Source organism: Pinus tabuliformis, chromosome X (assembly GCF_031772625.1).
Source record: "Pinus tabuliformis cultivar Carrire ecotype Pingquan chromosome X, CPIR1, whole genome shotgun sequence".
Classification (NCBI taxonomy): domain Eukaryota; kingdom Viridiplantae; phylum Streptophyta; class Pinopsida; order Pinales; family Pinaceae; genus Pinus; species Pinus tabuliformis.
The window spans coordinates 49,932,027-49,943,765 of NC_142308.1; the positions used below are offsets into that span (position 1 = coordinate 49,932,027).

The 11,739-nt window shown below is 35.7% G+C and overlaps 1 protein-coding gene across 1 annotated transcript; it reads right to left on the reverse strand.

Annotated features, from left to right (window-relative positions):
• Positions 1-312: 312 nt before the first annotated feature.
• On the reverse strand, positions 313-702 carry LOC149138277 (uncharacterized). The gene has a single exon (XM_089450310.1). The coding sequence runs from the start codon at positions 700-702 to the stop codon at positions 313-315; it is 390 nt and encodes a 129-aa protein (XP_089306436.1).
• Between the last annotated feature and the right edge of the window lie 11,037 nt (positions 703-11,739).

Genomic DNA, 11,739 nt, shown 5'->3' on the forward strand with positions numbered 1-11,739 from the left:
AACAACGCAAAAGAAAAGAAAGTGTTGTTCAATAGATGGAATAGCAGTTGTTCAATAAATTGAATAGAAAATTAATAAAAAGCAAGCAAGTGTTTTTCAATAGATTGAACAGCAGCTGTTCAATAAATTGAACAGCAAAAAAATGCAAAAGAAAAGAAAGTGTTGTTCAATAGATTGAACAGCAAAATGAAAAAAAGCAAGAAATTGTTGTTCAATAAATTGAATAGCAAAACAAGCAAAGAGAAATAAAAAGGAAAAGAAATCAAATCAGTGATCATATTTACATATTTTACAAAGAAGAAATAAAATTTATCAATATGGAGCTGCCGAAGGATTTACTTCTACAGCTAAAACTTTCATGGTGGGGTCCTCACGTATTTGTTGATAGAAAGATTCTTTGGTAAGTGGCTTTTGGTAGAGGTGCACCCGATTCCCATTTTCTTTAAAAGAAGAACCAGACCCATCAATTGTGGCCAACATAAGAGTACCATTGTCGTGTGCTTGCTTTATTTCATAGGGGCCTAACCCTCTAGTCCACAGTTTGCCAGGGAAGTCTTGGAACCTAGAATCATAAAGACGTGCCCAATCGCCCTCATGAGATGTATTTTTCTTAATCAGGGCATCATGCCATTTGGATCTTTGCTGTTGAATAATTTCTGTACGTTGTAGATCCAATAGCCGAATTTCATCTAATTCATTCATCTATTGTAACCTATTAACCTGGGATTCAATTAAATCCAATCTTGTTTCCTAGGTTGTCTTTAGTGTTTTTATCTCAAATTCTATGGGAAAAATGGGTCCCTTTCCAAATACCAGTTGATACGATGAGTATCCAGTAGTGTTTCTCCAAGTTGTAAGATACGCCCAAAAGGCCTTTGGCAGTTGAGCAGTCTAGTCTCGTCGATGTGATGAGACAGTATTTTTTAGAATAGATCTGATAACTTTGTTGGTTCTCCCCACCTACCCGTTCGCCTGTGGGTGATACAGAGAAGTAATTCTGTGTGTGATGTGATGATTTTTCGGTGTAGCAGCAATCTTGTGACCCACGAATTATGGCCCCCCATCAGTAATTACTTCTTTGGGTAAACCATACCAGACAAAAAATTCAAAAAGAAAATTAATAACAGTTTCCTCTATTTCTCTTGGTAACGATATTTCTTCCACCCACTTAGTTACGTAATCCGTTGCAACCAATATATACTTTTTCTGGTTGGATGGTGGTTTGAACGACCCAATGAAATCTAATGCCAAATGCTCAAAGGGTTCTGTCACTAGTTGTGGATGGAGGGGCATCTCATCAGATTGGCCAGGGTGACCCATCCTTTGGCAACTATCAAATGCTTGGAAAAATTTCTTAGCATCTTTAAAAATAGTGGGCCAATAGTAGCCCATCTGTAGAATTTTATGTCCAGTTCTACAGTCTACAAAGTGTCCACCGCAAGGTTCATCATGGCAGGCTTTTAAAATATCATAAATTTTGTCCTCCCTGATGCACCCGCGGATGTGCATATCAGCTCCCATGTGGAAAAGGTATCCTTTGATCCAAGGGAAACGAGTGCTACGCTGCACAATCAATTTCCTTTCTCTAGATGTCAGATGTTTGGGAAATTTTCCCGCTGCTAAGTAATTCTCTACGTCTGCATACCATGGCGTTTTTACAGCCACAACAAACAAATGTTCATCCGGGAACTGATCTTCTACCACCGTTGTATCGTCTGTTCTTGGCACTCGGGAGAGAAAGTCTGCCACGAGGTTCTCCTTCCCTAGTTGATCCTTTATAGTTATGTCAAATCCCTGAAAAAATAGTAACAGTGAGTAACTCTTCCATTTGTAATGGTTTTATTGGCTAAATATTTGATAGCATAGTGATCAGTATACAAAACTATAGGCTATCTAGTTATATAGTGTCTAAATTTGTTGATAGCATAAATAACAGCTAGAAACTCTTTTTCTGTTACTATGTAATTATACTCAGTAGGAGTTAAATTTTTGCTGATGTAATATATAGTGTAGGGTTTCTTGTCTTCTTCTTGGGAAAGAACAAATCTGATAGTTGTATTTGATGCATCTGATGAAATCTGAAAATGTATATCCCAATTTGGGCCTCGTAATACTGGTGCTGTCGATAATAACCATTTCAGATCTGTAAAGGTAGTGTCACATCTATCAGTCCATATAAAGTCAACATTTCTTGTCAAGGCATATAAAGGTGCAACAATCTATGAAAATTTCTTTATAAATCTATAATAATATCCAGCGAATCCCAAAAAACTACGTACCTCTGTTTGAGTGCAAGGAGTAACTAATAAGAGGATTACCTGTATCTTTGCTGGATCTACCTGAATTCCAACCGCTGAAATGTAATGACCCAGAATCAGGCCTTCTGTCATCATCATATGACATTTCTCATGGCTTAAGCATAGTCTAGTAGCAATACACCAATCTAGGACTTTCTCCAATGTTTGTAATGCTTGATCAAAGTCATCTCCATAGGGTGTGAAATCATCCATGTACACCTCCAATCCTTCATTTATCAAGTCTGCAAAGATACTGAGTATGGCTCTTTGGAATGTAGCAGGTGCATTGCACAATCCAAAAGGCAATACCCTATAAGCAAATGTTCCCCAAGGGCAAGTGAAAGTAGTTTTATCCTAGTCTTCAAGGGCAATTTGGATTTGGTTGTAGCCATTGAAGCCATCCAGGAAAGAGAAGAATTTCTTTCCTGCTAGTGTATCTAGGACCTGGTCAATAAATGGAAGGGGAAAATGGTCTTTTTGCGTTGCTTTGTTGAGTTCTCTGTAGTCAACGCATATCCACCATTTTCCATTCTTTTTAGGGACAAATACTAATGGAGAAACCCATTTACTGTCAGATATAGGATAGATAAAATTCACATCTAATAGTTTTTGAAGCTCTTCTTTCACAATATCCTTTAGATGAGGATTTAATCCACGCTATAGTTGTTGAATGGGTCTTGCATCTTTTTTAGTGTAGATGTGGTGCATGCATAACTGAGGGTCAATTCCTTTCATGTCTGGGTAATCCCATGCAAAATCCCCTTTATATTTCCTAAGGACTTGGATAAGTTTTTGTTGCTGGTCATTACTCAAATTACTGTTAATGTTCAGGATTTTCCCTTGCTCGATTTCAATAGGTTTTCTATTATAGACAGTGGTTGTTGGTATTGGTTGGTCATTAATGTCTCTCAAGGAATATTCTTCAATCTCATTATCAAGGACTGCTTCAATCATGTGACATCTCAAATTAGACACTGCAGCAGGGTGATTAATAAAGGTGTTAATGACATCATCTTCTGTTTGGTTTTTGAATTCAAGCACACCTGCCATAGTCAATGATGAACGAATATTCTCTTTTAAATATGTTGTTGGTTGTTTCCTAGTTTTTATAATGGTTAGACTTGGCTGAGCAGGAGGGTATAAAGCTAAATTATTTACATCATTTCCTCTAGTTATAGTCATATTACCTGTCTGGCAGCCTATATAAGCATCGGTTGTTGCTAGCCAAGGCCTTCCTAGTATTAAGGGGTGTCCATCTAGCCGATTTCTGGGGTTAATAATAAAAAAACTGCCGGATATTCCCATGAGTCCACAGAAACCATCACATCTTGTAATGTTCCTTCTGGCCTAATTACTGAATAGTCAACTAATTCCAGCAAGGTAGTGGTTGGTTCTAAGGCTATGATGCCAAGCACTTTGCAAGTTTCTGTTGTAAGAATATTAATGGCTGCCCCTAAATCAACTAAAGCATTGGGAAAAGAGTGGCCATTTATTTGTACTGTGATAATGGGATTTCCCGAGTCTTTGTATTTTATAGGTGTCTCTTTGCCTAGTAATAAGTCAGACAAAGTTCTGACGACATGTACAGTTGGTGTTATTTTTGTTTTCCTCACAAACTTCTTTGCACACAATTCTTTAATGGTTTTAGCATATATCAGAATGTCTTGAATGGCCTGGAGGAGGGGTATTTTTATACAAATATTTTTGAGTTCACCCAGAAGATCAAAGTCAAGATATTCAATTGGTCGAGGTATTATCAATCTTTTTGGGAACAGGGGAGAAGTAATTATAATTTGCTTGGGATCTTTCTGCCTAACTGTATCCCCTCCCTATTTTATTTGTTGGTCAACTATAATCGAAGGCTTATTCAGATGCGTTTCTTTAACCTCAGGTTGCAAATTTTTGTCCTCATGTGGAGCAATTACACGACCAAATCTTAAGTTAAGTTCATTACACTGTCTCATCTCAATTTTAGGGTTCAAACTTTCAATAATTTGGACTGAATGGATTGGTTTGTTGTTAGGATTTGGGTTGGGTTGAGCTGGGAGTTGCGGTCGTATATTAGGTTGAGGATTTTGCTGCAACGTATAAGGTGTTAGTAAGGTTGCTGAGTTAGAGGAACTATTCCCATAGGTTGGTTTGTGGATCGTTGCCAATTTGGTTGCCAGTTCTGATTTTGCGAGGTAGAAGGAGACCATTGAGAGGAATAGGGGGTGTTCTACCAGAAAGGTGGAGGGTAAGAGGAATTTGGCCAATTATTATTTGATTGGCTAGGCCATGGTGGCATAGAAAATGCTTGAGGTGGCCATGTAGAGAAAGGTGGTTGGTTCTGTCATGTTGCTCCTGAATACTGCTGAGAATTAAATTGCAAAGAAGGAAAGAATGAAGATGGTTCTGTAGACATAGCTATCAGACATGTTTGCCATTGACGATGCTAGTTCATTAGATATACTGGTTCCACTTCCTCTTCTGCTTCCTTGAAGACCGCCTTTAATCTAGGAAGTGATGGGTAACTTTCCATAGTGTGATCCTTAGTGCAAATGGTGCATGTTTGAATCATATCTAACGAACATTCTCTATGATTGTGTTTCTTTCTACAATGTGGACAAAAAATAGCCAAATTCTATTCTTCTTCAGCCTACTTTTGTTTGGCTTGCATGATATCCAATTGTGTGGTCAGGGTCCCTAGGATATCAGCCTTGAAATATTCCAGTATATTGTTGATTTCGACTCGTGTAATGCTTCCTCCTGAGGCTTTTTTGTCTCTGGTGATCGCATCACGCCTGGTTGGTTTCAGCCTTGTATTGCCTCTGGAGCACCTGATACACAATTGTATAATATTGTCATAATCCTCTTGATAAATATCACCCTTCCCCATTAAATTTAATGTTTCTACCCATTGGTCTTTCATACCTTTAATCATCGCAGTTTTAAGAACTTCAGGAGGTAAATTTGGATAAGGAAATCATTGCAGATTGTATTGAAAACATTCTACATATTCTTCAAGAGTCTCATTAGTCTTAGCTACCATTTGAAAGATTTCATCCTTCAATTCTCTAGTTCGGAAATAATATTGGTATTTCTTTAGAAAGGATGCTTTCATTTGGTTCGAGTCATTAATAGTACCTCCACCAAGCCCCATAAACCAACACAGAGTTGCTCCCTTCAGAGTAGAGGGGAATAGCTTCATTTTCTGGGGGTCAGTAGTGTAATCATACCCCCTACATAAAACATAGAATTCGAAAAGGAATGCATCAGGATCCTCTGAAGTTAACCCATGGAAGGTAGGAATATTGTGTAATGGTATAGCTTTCATGAGGGCATTGACAGTTGTATCAACAATACGGTATTGCAATGTGGAGGTCTGAGGCTGTTGTAGGTTATTGGCCATTTGGTCAAAAATATGTCAATATTCTTCAGGTATTTCTAGACTCGGAGCTCTATTTTTGGGGGAGTCAAAAGAGACTTTTAAAATGATTTTAATAGCACTACCTTGGTCCAGAATACTGGATGTCCTCTGTTCAACTACTGCTTTAGGAGATTTGGGTTCTGACGAATTAATCTTTTCAGCACTACCTATTTCTCCTTCTCCTCCATGGAGATTGCAAGAATTCCCTTCTTGTAAAGGGCTTAACTGCAAATTTTTAGTGTTCTGAAAGCTCTCTTTAGACCCTTTAGTTTTGCTGTGAATCTCAATGTCAGCTGCAAATGGTGATCCTGTGGCCTAAAGGGTTACAGTAGGATTTCTTGTAGAAACGATTCAGGGTCCTACTGATGACTGAGACTCGGCTTTCCTTATGATTTCATCGATAAAGGTTAATCGTCCAAGGGGCACTGATCCCTTAAATTTTTCAGATCTTGGTAAAGGAATTAAATCTTTTTCTACTCTTTTCTTCTTAGTCATTCACTCAGAAATTCAAACATTTATTTATACTTTAATTCCTACGCAATTTTGTTGAAAAGCAAGCAAGGGATCAAGCACTTTACTTACTCGTACGCAAGTTCTTACCTTCTATTTTTAATACCCATTTATTTCACAGCAAACACACATCAAACATCTATTCCTACACAATTGTGCTAAAAAGTAGGTGAGGGAGCAAGCATTTTACTTACTCATACGCAGGTTCTTACCTTCCGTTTTTAATACCCAGTTCTTTCACAGCACACAAACATAAAACACACATCACCTTCTGTGAAATGGAAACACTCTCCCTGGCAACGGTGCCAAAATGTTGGGCAAAAATAAGGTGTCTTTTAGAACTCTTAAATGCCTCACATTAATTATCAACCTGGGTAAGTCATTTTGTTTCAAGAGTGTACACAATATGTGCAAGTGATGTAAATCGTTGAATATACAGAGAGTAATTATTTAAAATAACTTATTAATTTCAATACAAGAGTAAACGGATCAAACCATAAACTACCAACTTATAACTTCAAGGAAATTAACTTATTCAAACATCAAAACTTAGTCTTAATCAAAATCACAATCCAATTTTAATTGAAAGTTCTAACTGCAATTACATCAACCGAGTGCACCATAATGATAACAGAGCTCTTTTAGCTGAATCTAGGCTTATGCATAAAAGTAATACATATGATATAATCAATAAAACTCTAGCATTCAATTAACAAGAAATGATTCTTAATCAACTCAATCCACGATATTAAATAAATGAGATAATCAACAGGAATAAGAACCAATGCAATGAACATACAAACTCAACACTAGTGAAAGTAAATCAATCATAAAACTATAAAACAGAGTAATTAAACTACAGAAAGGTAAACTATAAAACAGGGAACAACAGTGAAATCCACTAGTGACTGGGCCCAAGCCGCCAGCGATTACTGCTTGATTACTTCAGAATCTCGTAAATGAACAGCAACACGAATTATATATTATTCATCAAATCCAAATGTCATTATAGCACAATGTCTTTTAGAATAACACTATGTATATTAAAATTACAACTGAAGTAAACGACTCAGAATTTCTTCCTTATTCTATGCTTCTTTCCCTTCTTATAGCCAAAGAGAAAAAGAGATAAATGTGATTCCTCAGGATCAAGAGATCCTAAGGAATTCGCAACCAAATGCTATTATCAAACAGTCTTTCTATCTTACGCTGATCCTTCTAATCTGCTTCTAGTTTTGACCGTACAAGACGCGCGCTGTTTCCTCTGTTTAGCTTTTGTTGTTCAATCTTTTGAACAACAACTGTTCCCTTCTCCAATTTCTGCATAATAAACAACCAAAGTTAGTTTTGTTATTCAAAGCACATCAAAATCAATTGCATTCATTTTCAGTCGAAATCTTATCAAAACCTTATTACGTCATGGCACAAAATGCATAAAAAGGAGGAAAAAGATAGTGTAATCAAGGGTAAATTTATACCTGTTGCACGGCCCAACAATGTCATGGTTTCTATGCTGGTTATTTGTTGGTTACATGATGTAACCTATCTATGGCTCTTGACATGTTTTGATGAGTTATTGATTAGTTGATGAATGCATGAACTAACAAGCATTATTGTAGCCAGCTAGAGAGGGATTAGAGCCTTCTTAGTGATTCTATGATGAAGAATACTAGTTTATTATCAAATACGAATTCATGACTTGTAGCTTACATGTTTCCCATATCTTTGACGAAATGTCTATTATGGATTAGGCATGTCTAGGTCAATTTATTGCTTTAAATTGGAATGTTTGGAATTGTAATCATGTTAAATATGATTATGGAAAGTGACAGGAAGTTTTGGGCAGTGGTCTAGAGGCTATCCTAAAAAAATCGCTCAGATCTTGGAACCGTTGGCACCAAACTAGAGGATTTAGGCCATAATCTCATGGAAGAAGACTTGTGTGTGTGGTTGGGGCCTCATAACAACACTCTTGCCTTGTTGTGCATGTGGTAGGGATGCTAGGTAAGATAAAAAGGTTACAGCTCAGGGATTGATCACCTGGGGTGGTTGTTTAGCTCCTGAGTGATTTGTAGTCCCTATAGGATGTCTGTAAGTGTCGGTGTGTTAGCCCCACTTCCATAATTGAAGCTTGGAGGTCGAATAATATCATAGTGACATTGATCTCATGTTTACCCTAAAGAGATTGTGAATTTGGGTAAATGTGGGAGGAGGCATTACAATATTGGCTACAAACTTCAAATTGGTCTTAAACTTCAGTGGCATGTCATGAACTTTAGTCTAGACTCTAGAAGATGTAATTTTAATCACACAAGGTGTCAAATTTTCTAGGGTTTCCAATTTACCATAGAAAACAAAACAAGTATAAAATTTGAGGCCTTTCAACCTCATCCAAACAATAAACTTGTGTTTAACAACTTCTCTTCAACATCTTACCTCAAGTGCCTCGGCTTCCTTAAAGTATCTTTGGATACTTCTTAGACTAGCTCTATTACCATGTTTATTTTTCATAGGATTTTCTAATATGTTAATTACTTTTTATATTTTCTTATATTAATCTTTCTTGCATTCACATTCATCATAAATTAATTACAAAAAATATCTCAACAGTAGAAATAAAATGTCAGTAAGATCATATGGAGATGCCAAGTAAAATACATAGGAATTTTACCCTGGGAAAACCCACATGGGGGAAATCCAACAACAATTTCCTTAGAGAAATTTATAGGTTTAACAACTATACATCTAATTCTTCAAGTCAAACATAAAGTCAAATTGACTAGTAATATAGCCATGGTCACACCTAGTCAAATTTCCCTTAATAGCCTCACCAATTCGGTCTTGTTGTGCCTCAGAAATTTCAATCTTCCTTAGATTTTGTCCTTCCATTTAGCCGCATATTTTTTCCTTGTATTTTCCTCATATAATGCCTCAGAACTCTGTCCTTCTTGTAATATGAAATAAGCCTCAAATGATCTAAAAATGGATGCCAAAAACGGAGAGAATGAACACCAATATATATAGATGTTAAAACGGGCCGAATGGGTGTGTCCTTCAAGCTGGGTTGACTTACCACTAGGAGGTCTGACTTGATCTTTTTAGATCCAAAATTCAAATTTCAAAATTCTTTCTTTTGTAACCGAATGAAGAACATGCCTTATATAATTCAAGGGCTAAAATATTAATTATGAAGCCCAACCATAGCTACAAAATTTAACATATCTAATACCAAAATTTTTAGTCTCCTTCAAATATCAAAGGAATCTGTAGGTTTCTTTCCAGTGACTTTCATGTGGCTTTTCCATGAATTGACTAAGTATGCTAACTGAACACACAATATTTGGCCTGGTTGTATTTAAGTAATTTAGAATTTCCCACTGATTGACTATATAATGTGGCATTCAATTTTTTTGTTTCATCATCATTACTGAGATTAACATTTTGTTCCAATGGTGTAGATATTTATTTATATCCATTCATGTTGAATCTTCTAAAAAATTATGTTATATTTATATTGTGTGACCAAGGTTCTACCATTATCTCTCCAAACTTTAGGACCTAAATAGTGTTGAGAAACCAATAGGCTAGCAATTTAGGGTTGATTTCTCTTAATTGATAATTGTTTGTGAATGTTAGTTGGATTCTTATTAATATTATTATGTTCTATTCATCAAACAATTACCAAAACATAAACCAAGAAGATCATAAAGAAAATGAACACAAGATATAGGGAAAAAACGCACAAGGTGGAAAACCCAATCAACTTCTCTTCTTATAGAATCAAATCAAAGTGAAAAATTCAATAATAAGGACCAAGACCAATATTTGCGCAACGAACCAAGTTAGTCCTCCTTCAAATCTTCTCCAATCAAGATAAAGTAAACAAGAATCGAAGCTAGTAAAACTTATTCAAGTCACAATTTCAGACCTGCAACTTCGCAGAGTTTTCCCAACACCTTTGCAAAGTTTCCCCAACACCTTCGCATAAACATAATTTCGGCCCTGTAATTCACATAGTAACCCCAATGGCTTCGTACATGTGAACAAAACAAGAAAAAATTCGATTTTCCTTCCTTTCTTAGATTCTTCTCTCTCTCGTTGGCCTTTGGTCTACTTCGTCTTCTTTCTTGCACAACAATCGAAGTCTATGAGGGAGTGATCAAATGAGGTCGAAGTCTCTTCCTTTTATAGCCATCCAGGAGGTCGAATAGGGCCTCTTCAAGGCTGACTTGGTCATGTGGGACAAAATGACTCTTTTTTATTCAAAATAAAATTCTGTTTTTGTTTTAAATAGTCCAAATGGACTTTGACACAAGATAAATTGTCTTCTTGACTTAGTAAACCCTAGAAGCATGAAGAACATGATTTTACTAGAAAATAATAATAATAAGATTTTTTTTCTTCTTTTCATTCTTACATGAAATACATATTGATACAAACACGATGATAATTATAAAGACCGAACCTAGTTATATTTCCCAAAAAATAGTAATACAACTCTCCAAGATCCTTCATTTCAAATTCCTATAGCAAACAACTTTTGATCTTTTCAATTAACTTGGAAACATTTCCTATTATGATAATATCACCAACATATACATAAATCAAAATAACATGTCCTTTTTCATCCCTCTTGATATATAAATTTGGATCTCCTTTACTTTTGGCAAAACCTTGTTGAGAGCTAAGTCATTGCGTTCGTGTTTCAGTCCAATGACTTTGAAATTTGAATAAAGTTCGACACTTAAAAATTTAGCGATAAAGTTCGGCATTAAATTCGACATACTAGAAATTTGAATTATATATATACATACATACATACATACATACATACATACATACATATATATCTATATCTATATATATATATCTATATATATATATATATATATATATATATATATATATATATACTTTTGAAGTTTTAAACATACTACGCTGAAAAAAACATATATACAGTGGAACCTTTAAGTTTAGTTACTTGACTCCAATTTTAGTGACTTGACTTTAATTACATTGCATTTCTTGGCAAACTAGTAGCCAAATAATAATCCCTGTTTCAATGACAGGCTAGCAGGTGTTTCATTCTTGTACAAACATGATTATCATAATTCCATTAATTCTTGGCATTATCTTTACCAAAAACTCTACATAATTCTCAATATTTTGGCACAAATGGTATGTCATAGTTAATTTATCTTAGAAACATCCACATATTCTTCCAACTTTGTTAAATTTCGGGTAGGATCTTGCATAATTTTTAGAGATTGTTAGGTAAGGACTATAAGGTGAAGAAAAATAAATGGATAAAATGAGTTGCATTAGGTTCAAGTCACTCTGACGAGGGTGCAGTGAGGGTCTGAGATATAAGTTATGACAAGTTAAAAGAGAACACAGGGGTTGAGTGTGGAGTTTCGACATATCACACAGGGGTCGAGTGTGGAGTCTAGATGCATCATGTAGGGGTCAAGTGTGGAAACAACAACACTGCCATAGGATTTGAGTGTGGAGTCTGGAGAGTGA

Excerpts from the sequence above, each read along its gene's own strand:
- LOC149138277 (XM_089450310.1), bottom strand. The coding sequence starts at position 702 with ATGAATGAATTAGATGAAATTCGGCTATTGGATCTACAACGTACAGAA.